Raw genomic sequence first — 22,968 nt, forward strand, 5'->3', positions numbered from 1 at the left:
CCATAGATTCCTATTTCCTATTAGGGGTTGGGGATCCAGAAGCCCCGTGGTCGCACCACGTGGTAGAAGCAGACCTCCTCTAAGCGTGCACCCCGATTTAGCATCCCAGAGCGCAAACAGCGAGATGCGCCCCGCCCACCGCCCGCGCATCCGCGCCACTCAGCCAGGCCGGGCGCGGCGCAGCCAGGGTTAAGGCGCAGGCGTGTCCCCTGGGGTGGGGTGGGCCCGGCAGCCTCGCCGCGATTCTGTCGTCCCCTCGGATTGGGGCCCAAAGCCCTCCCCGGCCGTTCTCTCCGCCGCGTGGCCACGTCGTCCCTTAGTCCTCCACCTAGCGGGCTACGGGGACCAAGGTGCCAAAACACCGCCCGGAGGGGAGCTCGCCTGGCCGCGCAGACGCCCCGCGGGCTCCGGGGAGGGACTTGGCCTGCCTTCTGGTCTCCGCTCGCCGGGGAGGAGCCGCCCGGCTGCAGCTGGCGGCGCGCGGAGCTCCGGGGACGCAGGCGAGCAGGCCGAGAGCCGCGCGCACAGGGCCGGAGCCCGCGCTGCCTGCGGCTTCCCGGCCAGGCCTCTCCGGCCCCCGGCTCAGCGCGGAGGAGGCGCGGTGACACCGCGGGGCGCGGCCGAGGGGAGGAGAGAGCGGAGCGCGGGCGAGCGCCGGGCCGGCGAGGGCCTCGCGGGGCCGCGGCTCCGCCAATCTGCGGGCGCTGACGCGGGGGGCGGCTCCGCGGCGCTCGGATATCAGCGGGCCGGGCGCGGGGCTCCTGGAGCTCGGCCGTGCGGGCGCTGCGCTCCGGGTCGGCCCGCTGCACCTGCCAGATCGCGGCTCAGCCCTGCGCGCCCCCCTCGCGCTTCCCTTCTCGCCCCTGTCTCTCCAGTCCGGCGTCCCAGCCGCAGCCTGACAGCGCGCAGAGGAGCCGCCTTGTCACCCGCCCAGCAGCCGGCATGGCCCAACGGGAGCACCGCGCTCTGGATCGGATCCCTCGCGTCCTGGCCGGGATGAACCGCCGCGCCTTCTGCCTACACGCCCAATGAGTGTGGTCGCCGTCCCGGAGACCCTAGTCCGTCTCTGCGTTCCCTGTCACCACTGCCACCAGCTCCGCCGACGAGGGCCGCTGGCTGCCCCCCGAGATGCCCTGGAGAGCCGGTGCTTTGGTGGCGGGTGTCCTCCACGACGTCCGAGTCTGGAAACAGCCCCCGAGCTGGTAGCTGCTTCGACGCCGAATGGACATTGACCCGCGAGTGGTTGCCGGCTTGGTGCCACGCTGAGGGGTGCCGGTGGACGCGCGTCCGGAACCCCCCCGAGCCCGCTGGCCTGCGCGGCCATGAAGATGATCCTGGTGCGCAGGTTTCGCGTGCTCATCCTGGTGGTGTTCCTGCTGGCTTGTGCTTTGCACATTGCTGTTGACCTGATACCTAAGCTGGACCGGCGCGCCGCGCGAACCTCCGGGGAGCCCGGCTGCTCCTGCGCTCAGCCGGCCGCAGAGGCAGCCGGCCCAGGCTGGGCCCAGGCGAGGAGCCAGGGGGAGTCGGCCGGTGGCGACGCAGGCTGGCCCAACAAACACACACTGCGCATCCTGCAAGACTTCAGCTCAGATCCAGCCTCTAACCTAACCTCCCACTCCTTGGAGAAGCTGCCTCCCGCGGCGGAGCGGGTTGATCACGCCCCACGGGGTCAGGAGGCCGGCTCCCCGCCACCCCGTGACCCCGTGCACCGGCCGCTGCTTCGAGACCCCGGGCCACGACCCCGGGTGCCGCCCCCTGGCCCCAGCGGGGACGGATCGCTCTTAGCCAAGTTGTTTGAGCACCCGCTCTACCAGGGGGCCGTGCCTCCGCTGACAGAGGACGACGTCCTGTTTAATGTGAACAGCGACATCAGGTTTAACCCCAAGGCAGCAGAGAATCCTGACTGGTGAGTAGAGAATGGGGGGCTGGGGCGGGGCTGAGGCGTCCACCCTTCGGAAATAAAGACATCCCTTAGAAAGCTGTTTCACAGGCCAAGCATTTTGTGTACCTTTGGGGACCCTTGAAGGAGGCTGGTAGGGACGCCTGGTGGGCGGGGCAGATGTGCCTCTTGCTCTGGGCCCTGCCTTTGTCTTCACAATGATTTCCTAGGGAGAAGCTCTCCCTGCCCTGGTGTGGGAAGCTGGCGGCCCACCAGAAGCCAGGGGAGCCCAGCGCTCCACCTACAAGGAAGCTTGCTGGCCAGCCCTGGCGATGGCTGAGGAAGCAGATGAATGAATATGTTGGAGAGCCAGCCAGGGAGAGTGGGAGCCGCCTTCCCCTGGGAGGGGCTGGGCTGCTGGCTCTGAGTCCGGCGGGTTAGCTGTTCGGGGTGGACACCTCCAGAAGGCCTGAATGTACCTAGTAAGTCTTTAAAATCCAGTCAGCGGGGACAAAGGCAGCTGAGGAGAGATGTTGGCAGTGTGGAGGCCTCCGGGCAAGGGTGTGTGCCGGGGCCACCCCGCCTGGCTATAGAGAGGAAGATGAGCCATCCTAGAGTTATCTTCCAAGCTCCCCAGCTCAGTGCCCACCCCCACAGCTGCACAGATCCACATGAGCCCAGCAGAGTGAAATATTAACCACCAGCTGGCTAGAGCAAACAACCTGCAAAGGTCCCCAGGCAGCAGAGAGCACCGTCCAAAACAACCTCAGGATCCTTTCTGCCCTGGAACATGACCAGGCCCTGTGGCTTGTGCCTGCACATGTGAGCCATTGGTCGCTGCTGGGCTTTGCTGGCCAGAAGGCTGCTGAGAGAGTGGACAGGGTGTGGCTTCTTGAGGGCTCCGGTCCTCCTTTCGCTTCTAGTTTGGGACAGACCAGCGTTGAAGGACCCTCACCTGCCAGTGAAGCAGCGCTGAAGCAGCCTCTTTCCCTCCAGCCCAGCAGGCTCCCAGAGGGGCTGCTCTTCCTCTGGACAGCCTCATGGCCAGAGAAAGCAGGCAGCAGGTCTTCCTTCTGAGCCTGGGCTGGAGTCACTGACTCCGTCGCCCTGCCCTCCCCACCTACGGCTGCACTCATTAAAAATCAAATCTCTCCCTGCGCACCATTCCTGCCCCTGTTCTTTGGAATCAAGGAAGAAAGCTGGAGAGCCTTCCAGCTCACTGGGTATGCCTACAACTCCTGGGCTGTCTGATCCCAGGAAGAGCTGGCAGCCCCTTCCCACACACTCCCAACTGACACCATTCTTGTTGGGGCACTTTTGGTGACCCCAGCACAAAGGTGTTGGGATAGCGCTGACACTCTGGGTCTAGGCTAGTGGTAGTTAGGATTGTCTGTGGCGTCTCTGGAGGGAAAATAGGAATTATAGGCCTTAAGGCGTGTTATTAGTTGGTGGAACCGCAGCCGGGGAGGAAAGTGCAGACAAGGCAGTGTGAAGGCAGCTTTTAGCGAACCTGTACTTTGAACCCAAAGTCGCAAGCCCTGACCCCCAGGACCCGCTTCCTACACTCCGAGGCCTCTTGCCTCTCTTTTTACACTTGACTGTAGCCTGCCTTTGTTCCTTGCAGGCCACATGAAGGTGCTGAAGGCGCCGAATTCCTGCCCACCGGTGAGGCAGCTGTGGATCTGTATCCTAACTGGTTGAAATTCCACACGGGCATCAACCGCTATGAGCTGTACTCCAGACACAACCCGGCCATCGACGCCTTACTTCAGGACCTTGGCTCGCAGAAGATCACCAGCGTCGGTAGGTGCCGGCTGCTTGCCCTTGGTGTGAGTGTACGTTGGCAAGGACACACCAGGACCCTGTGAAGCTGGCCTCCTACACAGGTCGCCGGCAAGGGAGCACACGTTTGGGGTTTTTAGGTGGCAGCCTTGATGATGCCAGAAGCCAGATGGACACCTCAAGGCTCATTACGATGACGCTCTGCCCTGCAAATGCAGGGTATGCTGGCCAGTGAGGGTCATCACTTAGGCCCCCGGCAAGCAGACACATAGGCCTGCCTTCCCTCCCCCCTAGAAGAATGTCCTGGTGACCCTTAGTAGTTTCAACCCCTCCATGCAGCACCTATGAAGAGGCCTTTGTCCCTCCTGCAGGGGCAGCTAGATTTCAAGGCTAAGCCGGGGCCTGAGGCTCCAAGCCTGCTCCCTCAGAGCTCAGCGGGGACTCGGGGATCTCACCAGGTGGAGAGACAAAGTCTGAGGCTGGGTATCCTGCATGGTGCAGTTCAAAGGGGTATCTCCAAGGCTTTATGGTCTACTAAGGCAAAAGAAAAAATATTCAGCATTTCTGTTTCAGGAGAACAGTATGTCAGGAGCAGTTTCTGAGCAGGTTTGGGGGCTGTTACCAGGTTGCTGCAAGTGACTGATAGTCACTGTGACTTGGTATAGGGCAGGCTGAGGCTGGGGCTGTGCAGGGTGGCCCCATGTGCCCAGCTGCACGTGCTTCGGTAGCCTGCCATGTGTCTTGAAAGTAGAACTGCTAACAGGCTCCCTCCAGTTACGGGCTTTGGTCCAATTGCTGACACGGAGCAGTTAGAAGCTGCCTGCCTGCGGCACCTACCTCTTTAGAGGTGTCTGGGGCTCTGCTGATCTGTGTGCTGGGCTCTTGCCTGGACCCACAGCTTCCCCCTGGGCTTGTGCAGTTCACCCAGTAAAAGGGAAAGCAAGGGAGGTCTTCTCCCTCCCTCGTCCCGCCACAGAGATCTGAGCGCATACCCACCTGACCTTGTCATGCCCCTGTGGAGTCCAGAGGTGTCAGGGTGAGTGAGGAATAGTCCTTGTTAACACAGGTACTTTGTTATAAAGGAGCCACAGTGCATGCCCCTTTCTCTTTAGAGCACAGTGTAACTGTTAAAGAAATGCCCAAGGTGGACATGAAGGTGAAAGCTGTCAGACAGCTGCTCAGGAAGCTGAGGCAGGAAGACTGAAAGCCCAAGGCCAGCTGGAGTAACTTAATAAGACCCTTTCTAAAATAAAAACTGGGAAGAAGACTGGGAATGTAGCTTAGTAGTAGAATCCTCCAGTGAGGGGCTGGGGTGTGGCTCACTGGCAGAGCACCTGCCTACAATCCCCCAGTGAGGGGCTGGGGTGTGGCTCAGTGGTAGAGCCCCTGCCTAGAATCCCCCAGTGAGGGGCTGGGTGTGGCTCAGTGGTAGAGCACCTGCCTAGAATCCCCCAGTGAGGGGCTGGGGTGTGGCTCAGTGATAGAGCCCCTGCCTAGAATCCCCCAGTGAGGGGCTGGGTGTGGCTCAGTGGTGTAGCCCCTGCCTAGAATCCCCCAGTGAGGGGCTGGGGTGTGGCTCAGTGGTAGAGCCCCTGCCTAGAATCCCCCAGTGAGGGGCTGGGGATGTGGCTCACTGGTAGAGCACCTGCCTAGAATCCCCCAGTGAGGGGCTGAGGTGTGGCTCAGTGGTAGAGCACCTGACTAGAATCCTTGAATGAGAGGCTGGGGCATGGCTCAGTAAGAGAGCAATTTCCTAGTACGAAGAAAGCCAGCTCTCAGAAGCACTGACGCCTCTGTGGCTCATTCAGCCCAGGAATAAGGAACATGTCCTGCAGTGACCTTGAAGAGGCGACATCCTTAGATAAGTGCAGAAACAGGCTAGGATGCTTGAGTGCTGTACAACCCCATAGCTGGCCGGCTCTGTGTGGGTGCTTCAGTGCGTTCCCTGTTCTCACTGACACCTGTTCTATGCAAAGGTGACGGGATCTATCCCAAGAGCTCAGAGATCAGGGGAGGCTAGGGTTCCAGGGCTTCAGTGGGGGCTATGCTCACTTCAGGGACCTCTGTATATCTTCACCTGTTTAACTTGGATCCCCACCACACCCCCATTTTGGTCTGATTTACTAGGGAAGGATGATGGCACTTGGATGCCTGGCCCCTCAGTGGGATGAGCAGCTTTGTTGGTGATGTGGGAGCAGCCTAAACTCTGGGCTTTGGTCTGGTGGGGCATCCTGGGGTTGACCAAGGCCTTCTGGGCCAAGGGATGTTTGAGTGGGTTCTACACTCGTGTGCTGGAGCACAGTCTCTGAGGTAGCTCTCGCCCAGTCCCACTGTGGACATGCCTTCATCTGATGGTGCTCAGCAGCTAATGGAAAGTAGATTGGTGGAAAAGGCATCACCCAGGCAGACAAAAGAGCATATCACTGCTTCCTGAACCTGAGGCCCACACCAAGCTACCAGGTAGCAAAACCTGATCCAACCTAAATGTACCTGGGAGGGTAAAACACAAGTTTGAGATCCTTGTAAAGAGGTACCATCTCCCAAGGTGAAGTCATACATGCTTTGTGGCCAGGAGTGTTGGTTGCAAGATGCTGACCCCTTAGCTTTCCTGCCAGCGGGGTTTTCATCACCAGAATGCATCCTTCCTGCATCCGCAAATCCTGATGCCCAAAAGGTGCAGAGATGTGCCTCTTCTAAAAGGAGACGGCTTCCGTGTGTAAATATGAGTCAGTGGCAAATGCAGAACTGTCCACAGCACCTGCTTGGTGCATTTGCAGGTGGCAGCCACATGCAGAGCCTCCTCCCTGGGGACCTGGGATCAGACAGGTACCCATATCTCTCCAAGTTGCAGAGTGTGTACCTGCAGAAGTGGACTAGGCCCAGAAACCTCGCTCTCTAGGGAGTAGCCTGAAATGGCTGGCTCTGACCGCAGACTAAAGCCCTGGACAGGCATTCTGCGCCTCCAGCTCTATCCTGGAGGCTGCCTGCTGGAGCCAACGTGACTCAAAGGTTGATGTGACTCAAGCTGCCCCAAAGGTTGATGTGGCTGGAAAGACAGAGCCAAAGTTTTGAGTAGATGCCTGGCTCCAGGAGACATCCACTGACTATGGCAAGCCAGGTGCCCATGGACAGGATCTGCTTCTGCCCAGGTGCCACTGTGACCTGAATGATAGAGCAGAGCCTTCAAGAGCTAGTGCTGCTTTCCAGCTTCCTCCTATAACCAGGGAAACTGAGGCTCCAGAGGAGGAGGATTTTCCTGGGTAGCATCCCCTCCCTTCTGGCTCAGGGTTCCCTGTGGCCCATCCATGATGGCTTTATTTTTATATTTTTAATCTTGTGTATGTGTATGCGAGCATGTATGAGTATGCGTGTGGTTTGTGCTTGTTAGCATCTGTGCACACGTATGCAGGCTGTGTAATCACGTATGTGCCCATGGTATGAAGGTCCGAAGTTGGCAGTGGGTGTTTCAATTATTTTGGTTTTTTTGTTTTGTTTTGTTTTTTCATTTTTACTTTTCAAGGCAAATTGCTCGCTGAATCCGGAGCTTCCCAGCTCTAGCTCGGCTAGCAAGCCGGCTTGCTCCGGGGATTCCCTGTCTGTCTCATCAGGGCTGAGATTACAGGCAGCCACACTATCTGCACAGCTTTTTACTTGGGTTCTGGGGTTCCAGATTCTGGTCTGTATGCGTACACAGCGAGCTGTCTCCCCAGCCCCAGGAGCGATGACTTTAATCTTCAAGTTATTTATCTCACTATGAAATACAGAGTTGGGAAATACTGTTTGACGGAAAGTGAAGCCAGGGGGGTTCCACACCCTCTTGGAATGGTTCCATTAAGTCTTGCCTGGTTAGAACCTTTTGCTCCTTTCTCTCTTTTTGTGAGGCTCTGTGTGGCCCGCAGCGCAGCTGGCCAAGGCCAATAGAGATTTATTTATAGCCAGGCTCCAGGCTGCCTGGTAACAGTAACAGACCACTGCTGCCTTTAAAGAAAGAGGCTCCACACACATTCACCTCTGCTAGGCTGGGAGTCAGAACCGCCAGGCCTTTGGCAGGGACCCGTGCTAATCAAATCACTGTCATGTACAAGTATGGATGCAGAGGTCCTACACCTGAGAGTGTTTGAGGGAGAGTCTCCTTGGGAGCAGGGGGTCCAGGCAGCCCCCGGCCTGAGCAGAGATCTCTAAGGTGGCTCCATCTAGGTCAGGTCAAGGCCCCACAGGTATAAGAACAAGGCAGAACAAAAGAAAATGACTCCACCGGACTGAAGTCCTTGTCACTAATTGATCTGCGGAAGGGAAAGAATGGCTAGAGATGAAATCTGGGAGAATTGGCTGTGAGCTTCAAAGAACAAAGAGCCCCTGCCTGGGGCACCCCAGGAGTTACTGCCTGTGAATGGGGGTGAGGAGGGGAGATCCCACTCCTGTCTGAGACAGAGCCTCAGTTCTCAAGAGGCAGTGCCAGCCACCGATCACAGGGCCTTGCCTCTGAGGAGGGGGAAGAGGGGGGACCGTGACTGCCAGTCACAGACCCCAGTAGTAGAGGGACTCCTGAAACAACAGGCACCCCAAGATCAGGTGCATCAAGGAGGTAACAAATAGCTGTCCCCTGCTCAGTGTGATAGGATGGACAGGCTAGAGCAAAAGTGTTCTCCAGTGGAGACTTGGGTGTCCACTTCCCTCCTCCCCCGTTTTCTCCTTGTGCAGCCAGGAAGCTCCAGGGACTGAGCCAGCTCTATCAGGGTATTTCTGGGGTTTCTTGTGACCGTCACTCTCAAAATAAAAGTGAGCTGCCTGACAGACAGCATGACATAGTGACACCAGGCTGGAGGCCACTGGGGCAGAAGCTGCCCCACGTGTGTCTGGGCTGAGCCAGTGACAGGCTGAAAGCATGAAGGCCTCACGACAGGCCAGGAGCTTGAAGATCTGGCTGCAGCCACTGTCAGCTCCAGCTCACTCAGCTTGTCCAGCCCCTCGGGTCAGGGCTGGTTCCCGCAGTGCCAGCCCCAGGGAATCTGCCTCTGGCCACCAGGTAAATGTGCCCCATGCCCACTTTTTGAAGCCCACGATTGGGCAGGTGGAAGGGGACTCCAAGTGCCCAGCCTCTGAGGCAGAGGCAGACTTTCTCTCCCGCTCAGGGACATGTGAGATAAGCCTGGAGGAGCTGAATGGCACATTCTCTGAATGTGAGCCTTCCCTGGGGAGGCCTGCACTTACAGTGCGAGCACCTGCCTCCATTAATCTTCTAGAACGGTCTCCGATCTGCCCCTTAAAAGGCACCGCAGGGTATGTGTGAAAAGAGTCAAACAACTGCCTGACTGACCCCAAACTGAATCGCCAATCCTCTCTCTGGATGGGATGCCAAGGCCATGCCTGGCAGTGGTGAGGGTCCCCAGGGGCCACCAAGTAACATCTTAAGTGTGGCCCATTGGTATTTGTTGGTTTGTTTTGAGCAGATTCTTCTGTATCTCGGGGTGATCTTGAACTCCTGGTCCGCCTGCCTTCACCTCCCCAGTGCTCAGACAGAATCCAAGTCATGCTGGACAAGCACCCTACCAACTAGGCTACACCCTCGGCCCCTAATAGGTCTTTCTAAAAGAATCCAATTAGAGCCAGATGCGATGGCGCACACCTGTGATCCCAGCACTCAGGGAGGCAGAGGCAGGAGGATTTCTGTGAGTTCGAGGCCATCCTGGTCTACAAAGTGATTCCAGGACAGCCAGGGCTACACAGAGAAACTCGATCTTGAAAAGCAAACAAACAAAAAAATCAAGTCAGTTTATATAAAACGTGCTCTCAGTCTACTAGAAACCACCGAAGTTCCTGTTGGGACATGTCCTAACCCTGGCTGGAGCTTGGGCCTCAGTGTCTCACAGAACCTCCTCTTTGCCCTATAAGGACCTTTCCTCTCCACGTGACCTGCCATCTTTCTCCAAGAGGAAACCCATGTTGTGTGCTGGCCATGCCACCTGTGAGGCCTTCATTCTAGTCCGCCATTTCTGGCCCATTTCCTTAGTGCCCAGTGCAGGTGGCCCAGTCCATACCTGGTGGGTGTTCATGACTGTTGTCCAACCTACAAAGATACCCTGAGCCTCTACTGGAACACACAGCAGTCTGTGGCCAGTGTGTGGGGTCTGGGTTCCAAGCAGAATCCCCCTTGTCAGCTTCAGACAGCTTGCAAGGCTGAGGATAGGCTGAGCCAGGACAGAAACGTATAATTTGTACCTCTGTCACCTCAGAGCTGTGTCCTCAAGTCCCTGGTTGCCTCCTTGGGGTCTCTGCCCACCGTGTGAAGGCAACAGGGAGATAGATTAGAGCTCCTTAGAAAAAAAGACTGACTAAGCTAGGATGTAGCTCAGTGAGTAGAGTGCTTGGCTGGCATGCCTAAAGCCCTGGGTTCCATACCCAGCTGTGCATGAACCGAGCACTGGAGACGTGGAGGCAGAAGGGTCAGGAGTTCAAGGTCATCTTCAGCTATATAGCTAGTGAGAGGCCAGCTTCAGTTACATGAGAGCCTGTTCAAAGCAAGAAAAGCAGGTGGCGGGGGAGGGGAGGGGCACACCAAACTGACCGGATTAACACAATATTTTGCTATTTGAAAGCCAGGATTACAAACCTTGTAAAGAGCCCGGCTCAGGAAGGAACCGTTAAACCCAACAGTCTCTGTTTCTAAACGGAAATGCGGACATGCCCCCAGACTTAATGGTGCCGCTAACTTTTTAATCACTTCCTTTTTTCCACTTTACCAGAAATGCAGTGAATGTTCATTGTGCAAAGTTAGAAAGCACAAATAAGGAAAAACAGAAAATTAAAATCCTCTGCTGGCCTCCCCAGGGAGAGGAGCAGGCTTGCTGTCGGTCCGTGTGTCCCTGTCTTTAGGGGGAAATGAGGTTCCTGGAGCATGAATGTTTCATAAGCCGCTTGCTCAACAGTCAAACCTCGAGCACTCTGCTATGTCGCTCAGAAGGAAGGCGGGGTGGCGGTCACACATCTGCCAGGGTCACCACAGCCACCAGCCCTGGAGGGCAGAGTCTCATAGCAGCCACTGGCGGATCCTCTAATCAGCCTTAAGCCCTGACGCAGCCCATCCTACACAGCAAGCAGCCAGGTGGATGGCTGGACAAGCTCTAGGTCCAGGAAGGCCACTGCTAGTCCCAGCAGGTCAACTGTCCCTATGTGTAGGTGGGTCCAGGCCACTTCTGTTCTCTGAGCCTGATTCTCTCCACAACCTTGAGAAGAAGTCTTATATGACTTTCTCTGAGAGGATGGGGGGCAGGGGGGAAGCTACTCTCCCTATACAGAGCACCAACGTCAGGTTAAGTCTAGCTTTGTGAACCAATAAATGTGTTTGGGGTTACTTTCGAGAGCATGAATGACCCACAGGCAGCTGTGCCACAGGAAAGGATGCCTCAGTATGAATGAGACCCATTCATGAAAGCTGTATCCTTGTAGCTTTCATGAGCATGAATGACCCACAGGCAGCTTGGCCTGTGGCAGGGTCTCCTTGCCCCATCAACTATTATGGCTTATACAAGGAGGAGGAGGAATTGTGATTCTTGGAAGTTTCAGGAACTTCCTAAGCCTTGTAAGTTTTCTTTACTTACTGTATCTTTTTGTTTGGTTTGTTGTTGTGTTTTGTTTTGTTTTTTGAGACAGGGTTTCTGTGTGTAGCCTTGGCCGTCCTGGACTCCCTTTGTAGACTAGGCTGGCCTTGAACTCATAGAGAGTCCACCTGACTCTGCCTCTGCCTCAGCTTCCCAAGTGCTGGGAGTAAAGGCATGTGCAACTCTACTCAGCCAGGAGGAAATATCTACACAAGGTTAAAGTAGCATCCGGGGCTCCATTTTACAGAAGGGGAAATTGCGGCTAGAAAAGCAAAGATTCCTTCCAGGATGCTCAGCCTAGGGAAGCTAAGCGGAAGATCAGAAGTGGACCATCTTGGTCATTCTTCCACTGAACTTGGTTTTTTGAGGCAAGGTCTTAAACCCTGGCTGGCCTGGAACTTACCATGCAGACCAGGCTGGCCTGGAACTCACAGAGAGCCTCCTGCCTCCGCCCGTCCCTTGGGCCCCTTGTGGGTTCACACTGTGGAGTTGGCTCAGACCCGACTGCTCTATCAGGAGGAGTTCCAGCTAGCTGGGGTGTGTCATGGCTGAAAGCCCCAACTTCTCAGGCACGGTGGGGAAGACCCAGCTGGCTGGTGGCTCAAGCCTTGCTGTCTGGGGGCGTCCGGGGCCTGAGGCAGCCCCTTATCACCTGTTTGTTCTTCCCTCCCTCCTGCAGCCATGAAGTCGGGGGGCACACAGCTGAAGCTCATCATGACCTTCCAGAATTATGGGCAGGCGCTGTTCAAACCCATGAAGTAAGTACCTGACGCGAGGGTGGACGCGAGGCTGGGCTGCAGTGTGCAGGCCTACAGGCCAGGCGGGGAAGGCGTTACTCATCTGAAGGGAAACTGCAGTGGTGGCTGAGTGAGCATCCAGGCTGTCTGCGCCCTGCTTGCCTCCTCCTGCTTGTCTCCCCTGAGCCTTCCACCACCACCTGCGGTGGCCTGTCTTGTTCTGTGAGGGTGAACGCTGGCGTTCAGTGAGAAGCCGACAGTGTGCTCAGGTAAGAGGCCTGGAGAGGAGACTGCGTTTTCTAAGAGGCTCAGGGCTATGGGAACACCACCAGGCTGCTGCTGCTGTGCAGGGCTCTGCAGGTGGTGTGGCCTGTTTCCCACTTAGCCTGCTGTCCAGTCTGCGTGGCAGTGGGGCTAAGGGAACTGCATTGAGCCTGTGCACTATAAAAGCTGCATCCCAGGGAGCTGGAGAGATGGCTTAATCGGTAAAACGCTTACCACGAGAGCATGAGCCCCAAGTTTGCCCTGTAGCCCCCATGAAAAGCCAGGCGTGGCATTGCACGCCTGGAATCCAGCGCTGGGGTGGCAGAGACAGGAGGGTGCCTGGCACTCGCTAGCCAGTCAGTCTAACTGTATTGGTGAGCTCCTGGTTGATTGATAGCCACTGTCTCAAAAACTAAGGCATAGAGTATGCACTCACGAACGCTCTCACGTGCTCTCACGTGCGCACACACACACACACACACACACACACACACACTCGAGCACAACTTCGCTCTAACACAAGGCAGTACTAGAGTCGGCTCTGTACCCCACAACCTGTCACAGAGAGGTAGAAATCCCATCACCAGTGCCGGTGTGGGAGTGCTGTGTAGCTCTTGACCCCTCAGAAGATTCTAGAGCACGTGTCTCATCGCCACAGGCTGGCTACCCTGCGCTGCCCAAGCTTTTTCGTGTTGTCGGCAGACGGGCTGCTTAAAGCATGGTTTGCAGACACAAGGGCCAAGGAGGATGTGCAAGCCGAGGGAGTGAGGCTGCAGTGCAGCCGGCTGCACAGTGTGGTTCCCCGGGGACAGCCCAGCTGTGTGCTGGAGACCAGATTTCAGCTCTCTGCCCTGGTTTGTCTACAAATCTGGCTTTCCCGCCTGTTTAATCCTCAACTTTTAAAAAGAATGCCAGTAAGTACTTCAGAAGCAGGGAAAGCACCTTGCTGTTTCCTGGTTGTCCTGTGTCCTCAGGCAGACAGGGATGGGCTCAGGGTGTGAGGGTGCCGGGGCGGGGGTTGACGGGGTCTTCCCTGACTTCCCAGAGAGGACAGTCAGCCTCCTTCATATGCAGGAGCCCAGACCTGAGCACCACCCACTCCCACAGGCAAAGGAAAACCTGGTCATAGGGCTTAAACCAGGAGACCATGAGGCCTGTGCCACGGCCTACGGGGTGGAGTGGCCACGGGTACCGTGAGGCTGCTTGGCTGAGAGAGCAGCATTTCTTTTTCTCTTCACAAATGAAAGTGGAGTTTTCTCTATCCCACGGGCATCAGTCCTGTGCAGGGAGTGGTGTCAGCTTGGCATGAGAAGAGCCTTGAGCTGGCCCTCAGGAGCTGGTGGAAGGTCTCTGCGTAGCACGTAGCCTGTGTGGTCATCCCAGGATGTCCTGGAGGGCCAGATGCCTGGGAGACGGCACAGCTTCATGTGGTTTCTCAAGAAGGCTTTAGTTGACACAGAATCTCACTGTTCACAGCGCCCCTCCTAAACTCCGGCATCTCAGAGGGCTGGCATTACAGATGTGTACCTCCAAGTGGTGCTTAAAGGAGGCTTTCTTCCTCCCTCCCTCCTCCTCCCTTCTAACCTCCACCTTCCACCCTCCTTCTCTTTTCCCTCTCCTCCACCCTTTCCCCCTCTTCCTTCCCCCTACTCCCTCCCTTTCCCCTCTCCCTCCTCCCTCCCTTTCCCCTCTTCCACCTCCCTCCTTTCTCCCTCTTCCCTCCCTCTCTCACTCTCCTTTGGGTAAAGAGTTTCATGGACCCAGCCGGGCCTCACACATGCTGTGTAGCTGAGGATAATCCTGAACTGTTTCTTATCCTCTCCCATCTCCACAACCGTAGTTCTGGGATTACAGGCATGTGCCACCACACCCTATTTATGCAGTACTTCAGATGGAAGGAACCCGGGCTGTTACACACCAAACAAGCGCTCTACCAGAGGAGCCACATTCTCAACGCTTCTCTGAGGCGGGCTATGTTAAGGCCTCTGGTTTTCACAAGGGCTGTCCTGTGAGAACCTGCCCGTGTAGAGGCCAGGGCCAGGCCAGATGGTAAATGGATCAGGGCAGCCTGCTGCCGGCCAGGACCTGGGGACAGTAAGTGAGAATGGCATCATGCACACCTCCCTCGGCTGAGCTCCGAGGGCGCGGGCTCCGGGAGGCGGGTTTGAGCTTCTCATCTGAGAAATGTATCTTCAAGCGTGGCAGAGATTTTCAGACACATCCAGAGCTGTCCAGAGAGGTGTCCCGAAGGCCCAGGGTTTCAGGACACCAAGTCCTGGGGATCCAGATGTCCACATGAGTGGAGGGGGTGGGGTTCTGGTTTCGGGTGCTTGCCCTGTCTGTGTGAGAGGCTGGAGAGGAAGGTATGTCCAGCTGTGGACAGCTGCCACCACAGCCATTGCCAGGCACTTGAACAGACTGTCTCATGGGCTCTCAGAGAAGAGCAGGGCTCTGCACTCAGGGTGTTTATGTTTTGCTTCTTCATGAAATGGAGTCCAAAGGCAGGCTGTCCATAACTACATGCAAACAAGGAACCTGGAGTGTTGAGAGGTGGTGTGGGTCCAGAGCATGAGAAGGAGGCCCCCACCCGGTGGTCAGGATGTCACTGGGGAAAACAGGTTGAGGAAACTGGGGCTCAGAGAAGAGAAGGATGTGTTTAAGGCTAGCCAAAGACAGAGCCTGAGGGCCAGCCTGGACTTTCTCTTCTAAGTGGGCGTGAGGGGTGTGGGTGGGGTCCTCATGCCAGCAGGTGGCACAGTTTGCTGAAAACTTCCCACACTGTCTGTCTGGGTCATCCTGCTGTTCCTCCATGGACCAGGGCCAGACGTTTTTGGGCACCTGAACCTCATTGACCCCAGTCCCCTTGCCAGCCGATGACGCCGATGACCTTGGGCGGGGCCCAGGACCTGGCGCTGCTGCTGCTGTGTCCTTACTCCTCTGAAGCTGGGGAATGATACAGTTGTGGCTCTTGACAGTGGCCTTCAAAAGCCAAAACCCGTGATAGGGAATGAGGAGATAGCTCAGTCGGTGAGGCGCTCCCTGCTCGCTGCCCAAGGGTACCTAAGCCGGGTGTGTAGAACTCATGGGAAAAAGCCAGGTGTGGTGGTGTATGCTTGTAACACCAGCACTGGAGAGGTGGAGGTGGAGGCAGGGGGATGCCCACGACTCACTGCCACTCAGTGTTAGTGGTCGTGTATTTTAGTAGACCCTAACAGCACATATCCTGCAGTCACAGCTGTGGTCCCAGAACTTTGAAAGCTGAAGCAGCAGGGTCACCATGAGGTTTGAGGCTAGTCTGGGATACAGAGTGAGTCTTTGTTGGAGGAGGGGGGAGCGGAGGGGAGGGGAGAGGAGGAGGGAAGAGGAGGAAGAAGGAAGAGGAGGAGGAAGGGAGGGACGAGGAGGAAGAGGGAAGAGGGAGGAGAGACACACAACCAGCAGTGCAGCCTGTGAGCTCCTGGGGGTGGTTCTCAACCTTCCTAATGCTGAGACCCTTTAATACAGTTCCTCGTGTTGTGGTGATTCCTCGGCCATAAAATTATTACCGTTGCTACTTCATAACTGTAAACTTGCTACTGTAATGAATTGTAATGTAAATATCTGTGCTTTCTGATGGTCTTGGGTGACCCCTGTTAAAGGTTCCCAAGGGGCTCTTGACCCACAGGTTGAGAATCTATGTTTTGAAGTATTTAAGCTTTTTTGTTTTTGTTAGTAAATAGAAAAAGTGGCTTTGCTGATACCAAATGCACACCACGCCTTCCAGCCCACTCATTGAGTCCTGTAGTTTCTGGTACTGACTGACTAGTGCCTCCCTCACCGCTGGGTTCATTGTTCTGAGAGGAAGCTCCTTAAAATCCAGCCAGCTCTCCCCAGCCCTCCCCCAGCACCTGACAACCACTAATCTCTTGTCTCGCTGTGTGGATTTGCTTATTCTGGGTTTTCCTGGGCCTGGGATCATGCGGCGGCCTATGGGGCTTTGTGTCTGCTTTACAGTGCTGTGGTCCCTTCCGAGTTCATCCGTGCTGGAACGCGCGGGAATGCTCCCTTCCTTTTTAGTGATGAGCAATACTCCATTCTATGGAAGGACCACGCCCTGTTTATCTATCCATCTGCTCATGGGCCTGGATTGTTCTCAGAGTCTGAAATGAATAATGCTGCTTTGAACTTTTCCATGTGGTCACATGGACATATTTGGGGGTTCATGTGTGTATGGTGTATGTGTGTTGCGAGAATACTTTTCCCAGGGACACAGAGGTCAACAATGTGTATATATATATACGTTCTTCTGACTTGAAAGCAAAGTACAGTTTGTCAGAGTCTATTATTATTGGGGAACAGAGTATGAATGAGGGAACCCATGGCCACCACACCTGAAAGTCTTCACCGAGCATGGAGATGGTTTATCCATAGCTGCAGAGATGGATCACCACACACACACACACACACACACACTTCAGTTAACCTCCCTCACTCTATAAACAAGTGGTTCTCAACCTGTGGGTCTTGACCTCTCCGAGCGTCGCCTATCAGATATAATGCCTATCAGATATTTACTTTACGGTTCATAAGGAAAGCAGAATTGCAGTTATGAGGTAGTGACTGAATGACTCTGTTATCTCGTTTGCACTATGAAAGTTGAGAAACACTGCCAGCACCCGCAGGCCCCAGTTGTCATATGCAATCAGGGCAGAACTACATAAAGTGTCTGGGAGAAGCAGATGGAGTCTCAGTTGAGGTACCATGACCTTCCAGACCCACTTCTTCTGCTCACAAAGGTCTGCTGCAGCAGACAGAACTTATGCAGTGGAAAAATTTTTGTTTTTTGTTTTGTTTTGCTTTTGCTTAGAGAACCCCATTCTGTAACACCATATATAGTGCATGCTCATTGGCCAGCATGTCTTCAGAAACGCCATCAGCCCTCCTTTGAGACAGGGTCTCCCACTGACCTAGAGCTTACCAAGTAAGCTGGGTGGGCTGGCCAGAAAGCCCGAGCTCTGTGTGTCTCTAGCTCCCCAGCACTGAGACTGCAATCGTGAGTCATCTCTCCTGACATTTTCAAATGGTTCTGGGCATCAGGCTCAGGTCTTCATGCTTTGTCGACTTGGCCATCCCCATGTTTGGGTCTTTTAGACACGGGCCTCGGAAGGCTGCTGGATACCTCAGCATCCTCCTTTGTTTATGTCTAGTTTCCATGGTAGCTGTGCCACCATCCCACCTGCACAGCCCAGAGCGCCAGCTCTACCAGCACATTCTGTCATCTGTCTTTGATGATAGCTGTCCTCAGGAGTGTGAGGTGGAACTTTACAGCAGCTTGACTTGCATTTCCCTGATGGCCAGAGACTCCCATTTGTTGGTCTTTTGGTCATCTATGTTTGCTTCTTTGGAGAGGCACCAGTTCAGCATTCCTGCCATATTTTCAGCTGGCCATTTGTCTCTATTGTCAAAAGGTTACATGAGTCATCATGTATCTTTTGAAGGATAGCCATTGAGTTTTTAGAGTGTACCTCACCTCATTGAGATAGACTCTAGTACCTCACAGGCCCTAATTGTCAATTATTTATCACTTTTGTTTGTGCTTTTGCAGAGCTATTTAATTTTTAATATACTAAACAATGTCTGCCCATGTTAGGGAAATCATGAGGCCTCTCTGGGACTCAGTTTATCATCTGGCCACAAAGCCTTGTAAGGTAAGGCCTGCAGGCTCATCCCAAGATTACCTTTGGGAGTTGGCCTAGGATATACGCTGGGATGCTGCCCCAGAGGCCTCTTGCAGGAGTGGAGCTCAGCAGGGTGGGGTCAGATGCAAGTCCCAACAGTACAAATATCAAGTTGTTTCTTGGGAAAGAACCTTCCGGGCATGCCTGAGGCTGCCCACCGTGCAGTATGACTGCCTCATGGCAGAAATATCCGTGAGCAGGTACTTCCAGAGCTCCCAGATTGGGCCTGGCTCAAACGTGATTCAGGGTCCAGGCCTGTGAGAAAGCCACAGGGCTGTGACCCCTGGACGTCGGTCACCTGGGTGCCAATGAGGTAGTGTGTGTCCAGTCCACCAGGGCAGCTATGGCTGCTGCTTATGTAGCCATGCGCAGAATGTATAGGAGAAAGAGCTCCCGTGGGGCATATGGACCAGCAGGCTTCCCTAAGGAGGGTCAGGGCTGGAAAGGACAGCTTTGCAAGAACACTCAGCTGGAAGCAGCCTTCAGGGAGGCCACGGTGAGTATGAAGGTCAAGTGAAGGTCAGATGTATCCTGGCCGCAGGAGGAGCCCTGTCCGTGCACAGTGTGACACCATCAGGACTGAGTCCCGACAAGGTTCCAGCTGTGTTCTCTGAAGCACAGGCAGCAGGTACTGGCACAGCTGTCCACACTGGACTTCAGCTCCTTCTCCTCTAGCTTCTTAGCAAATGCTCAGGGCTGCCTGCTGCAGTGGTGCCACACAGGGGTCACACATTCCTGTAGGGTCCAGTGGGGAGGTCTGGGGCCTGAGCAGAGACATGAGTACTGAGAGGCTGGGCAGCAGCCTGAGCGGAGGACCTTTAAGGCCCGAATCTTTGCCCTTGGTTCAGGTCAGGATTCAGGCGGTCAGGGTGCACAGTTCCTGCCTCAGTACAGGATGGGGAGGCTGTGGGGAGTGAGCGTGGGAGGGGAGGAAGGGGAACAGGACAACCATGAAGGCTGGGCAGTGTGTGGGGGAGGATACCGAGGAAACTCTTCCAGTCTGGTTCTTTGCTGCTGTGATAAACACTGACCAAAAGCAACAGGAGAATAAAGGGTTTGTTTTGCTTACAGTGCGCCATGGAGGGAGGTCAAGGTCAAAGCAGGAACCTAGAGACAGGAGCTAAAATCAGATCATGAAAGAGCACTGCTCCCTGGATTGACACCCATGGCTTGCTCAGCTTGCTTTTTAAATACACCTGCCCAGGGGTGGCAACGCCCACGATGCCCTGTGCCCTCTCATGTCAATAAGTAATGCCTCATAGACATGCCCGAAGGCCAATCCGATGGAAACAATACCTCAGCTAAGGTTCACAAAGACTAGCAAGTTAACAAAACAAAAACAAAACACCTTCACTGGGAGCAATTGAAGAAGAGAAAACTTCCAGCGTTGTGGCTGATGGCATTTGGGGACCCATTTGAGACATCCAGGTGGAGACACGTGGCACCTGGAGGACAGAGCACCTCCAGGTCAAGTCCTAGCCTCAGCACTATGGCGTGACCCATCCTGCCGGGCATAGCTGGAGCATAAGGTCTGGGACCGCTCCGTCCCAGAAGGCTCATCCCCGTGAATGAGCTCACTCCACAGGCAAGGGGAAAGTGTCTCCATCCTACATATGATGTGTTCTTCACCTGTTTAGTTCCTGGCTGCATCGGCTTTCATTTCCCAAGGGGTTGAGAAGCAGAGTCGGCATGTTGCTGAGCGGCTCTCAGGAAGCAGCCGCCTTGAGTGGCCCAGGGTGGCTTGTGGAGGGTGATCCCAGGCTTGCGAGCGCCTCAGCCTCTGACCGGGGTGACAGCACATCCCTCCTGCTTCCTGACCAAACCCAGAGGTTCCCCACCACGTCCAGAGCTGTCCGTACCTGTGGGCTGGCGCTGAGGGAGAGGGTCTGATTTAGGATGTCCCGGGTGACTGTGCAGACTGGGTAATTGGTTACTGACAGATCGCTTGGATGCCCGTAGGTGGCTGGGTGACTGTGGGCAGTGGTGTAGCTGAGTGGTTTTGCAGCTGCGTGCAATCGTGTGATTGCACGGGCTGTGACCGTGGGAGACTGGACAGCTGTGTGAATGGGTGAAGTTATGTGATGAGGTGGTTGCATGACTAGACGAGGTTAGACGACTGGGTGGTATGAGTGGCTGTGCCCAGCTGGGTGGCTGTGGGCGGTTGGGAGGCTGTCTGTAAATGCCAGCTCTTTAGCAAACGTCGTTTTCGTTGATCGTCCCAAATTCCACATACCTGTATTATTTTATAATGGACCGTACTTCACGGAGAAGAACAAAACTTGAGCAGGTGAAAGTAAACAAGGAGCAGGCCACAGGCCAGGGTATGAGGCCAGGCTTCTGGCCTGGGTGCCAGGCCCTTAAGGCACTACTGCTTGGGAGAAAGGCTGCCTGAGCCTGGACATTGTTGGGTGAAAGGGCAAAACCATGCTAGCCCATTCTGGCCTGGAACTCATTCTTTAGCCCAGGTTGGCCATGAACTTGCAGTAATCTTCCTGCATCCGCCTCCTGAGTGCTAAGGTTGTGCTGCCATGTTCAGCCCCTCTGGCGCTTCTCTCAGGGTTGTGCAGTGTGCTGGTCACCTCACGGTCTATACTGGGCCCATCAGTGTGGCCCTTGGATACTGTAGTGTGGCTCACTGTCTCAGTGAGATCACAGTAGGAGCTTTACACCCCAGACTGAGTCTAGCTAGTCCTCATGGCAGATGTCAAGGATTGTGGGTGCCCTCGCGTGCTTTCTGTGCGGATCAAGTCCTTGCCCTGGCTCAGCCCCAGACTGGTCAGGAGGTAGGAGGTGGCAAGAGACAGAATGAGACCTACACTCATCTGTCCCAGCCGAAGCCCACAGGGGCACAAGGCATGTCTTGCTCAGAAACCTCTGAGGTCCTTAAGAAGCCCACCTGAGACCCACCTGAGAGGTACAGTAGAGTCTCATCCTAACAGCCAGACACAGAGCACCTGCCTTTGGATATCATGGGGGAAAGTGGATGTAGCTCTGGGCTGGGGGAGCTTTTCTTGGTGACAGGAAGTCTGATCGCCACTAAGAGGAGTTGGGAAAGAGCTGGCAGAAGGTGAAGAATGAAGGAAGGGAGTAAAGAATGCCTGAGACAGGGCTACGGAGATGGATGGCTCAGCAGAACTGGCTCCTCTTGCCTAGGATTCAGCACCCTCACGGCAGCTCACAACCCTCTGTAACTCCAGTCTCAGGGAATCTGACGCCCTCTTCTGACCTCTGTGGGCACCAGCCACATTCGTGGTGCACTTAAATACATGCAAGCAAAACACTCACATACATAAAATAATAAAAATAGACCTGAAAAAAGGTGCCCGAGACAGTAGAAACATATCAGGTAGAGAGCTCTGGCTTGGAGTCAGCCGTCCACTCCAGGAAAGGCAGGACCCCGTGCCCCAGGCTGGTCAACGTCAGGAAGGAAAAAGGAAACTGGAAGGTGAATAAGGGAGTTTCAGATGCTGAGACACCTGGCAGGAGGCCTTAGTGTCGTCCTGGGCTGAGGAGGGGACCTCAGAGAAGTTCCAAAGTCAGGAAGGGATGTGGACATGTTTCTGGTGAAGGCAGGGGTCCTCAGTGTGTTCCTGGGTGGGCAGGGGTCCTCAGTGTGTTCCTGGGTGGGCAGGGGTCCTCAGTGTGTTCCTGGGTGGGCAGGGGTCCTCAGTGTGTTCCTGGGGTGGGCAGGGGTCCTCAGTGTGTTCCTGGGGTGGGCAGGGGTCCTCAGTGTGTTCCTAGGGTGGGCAGGGATCCTCAGTGTGTTCCTGGGGTGGGCAGGGAACCTCAATGCTGTCTGTAGGACAAACAGGACTTCTTTGCACTGAAAGGCTCAGGAGCTCTCCAGTTTGCAGCCAGTGAGCAGGGTTAGAGATTTCCAAGGATCTTCTGGCCTGCTTTGGCTGCTCTGTGCCTTCACCAGGCTCCCAAAGGAAACAGATTGCCCAACCCTGGTCACGGGTGTGGAGCCAGCAGAGGCCTGGGCCTGACCAGAGGTAGACAAGGACCCTTTTGTATCTAGTCAGCTCACACTGGCCTCCCAGCCTGTGCCCATCCTTGGCTGTGCTGAGGCCTGGCCTCCTGGCTTTCTTAGGCTTCCATGTGCTCCTCGGTGGGGACTCCAGGTCAGAGCCTAAACCTTCACCCTCTCATCAAGGGGCCATCTGAACCCCCTCATATCATCTGGGTTGCTCTGTGACTCATCATATTCAAGGCAGCTGGCTTGGCACATGGGACTTGTCTGAAAGGTCTCCTTTCTAAACCTGGATGACATAGTCCTCAGGGAACCGTGTTCCTTACGGCCGCAGCCCCACCTTCCACGGACATTGGTCTTTCTCTCTGAGTATCTGATAAACCACTGTGAGGAAGACCCATGCTTTCCCATCCCGTGAAACAGTCGGCACGGAACAGTGCAGAGGGGAGTAGAGCCCATCGTCAGGGGAACACATCTAGGCAGAGGAACATAGAACTCTGGAGGGTCTGGAGACAGGCAGGGCGTCCCTACCACCAGCTCTATGAACTGTATATGCAAAGCCGCTTTGCAGCCTGCTGGACTGGCCACAGTCTAGAACTAGAAGAAGTCTCCTCCTTCCTAATGTTGGGACCCTTTAATCCAGTTCCTCATGTTCTCGTTGCTCCTTCATAACTGTAGTTTTGCTACTGTTACGAATCATAATGTAAAGTATATGTGAAGTGCCTCACATGCCACCCCCTGTGAAAGGGTCATTCAACCCTCAAAGGGGTCAGTGACCCACAGGTTGAGAACCGGTGTTCTAGAACTGCTGGTGGTGCTTGTGAGGATTCAGGGCAACAAAGTCATGAGCGGAAAGAGAGATTCTTAGGAGAGCACTTCAAAACAGGGTCAGAGGTAGAGACTGGTCACAAGCCACAGGCAGGACCTGTGATGGCACAGGAGGCTTTGAAAGCTGCCTAAGTCACCTTCTGAATGGCATCTGATGAGGGCATGGGCTGTGGAACTCTTTTCTCTG

General features: G+C 55.2%; 1 protein-coding gene across 1 annotated transcript in view; it reads left to right on the top strand.

Moving 5' to 3' along the window:
• Positions 1–716: 716 nt before the first annotated feature.
• Positions 717–22,968, top strand: part of Fam20c (FAM20C golgi associated secretory pathway kinase) — a 53,821-nt gene continuing 31,569 nt past the window's right edge. Inside the window, exons 1-3 of the mRNA XM_021640728.2 lie at positions 717–1,909; positions 3,507–3,685; positions 11,942–12,020. Of these exons, the coding sequence (XP_021496403.1) occupies positions 1,323–1,909; positions 3,507–3,685; positions 11,942–12,020 (845 nt within the window). The 5' untranslated portion in view covers positions 717–1,322. The remainder of the gene's footprint in view (positions 1,910–3,506; positions 3,686–11,941; positions 12,021–22,968) is intronic.

Source organism: Meriones unguiculatus, chromosome 15 (genome assembly GCF_030254825.1).
Source record: "Meriones unguiculatus strain TT.TT164.6M chromosome 15, Bangor_MerUng_6.1, whole genome shotgun sequence".
NCBI classification, from domain to species: domain Eukaryota; kingdom Metazoa; phylum Chordata; class Mammalia; order Rodentia; family Muridae; genus Meriones; species Meriones unguiculatus.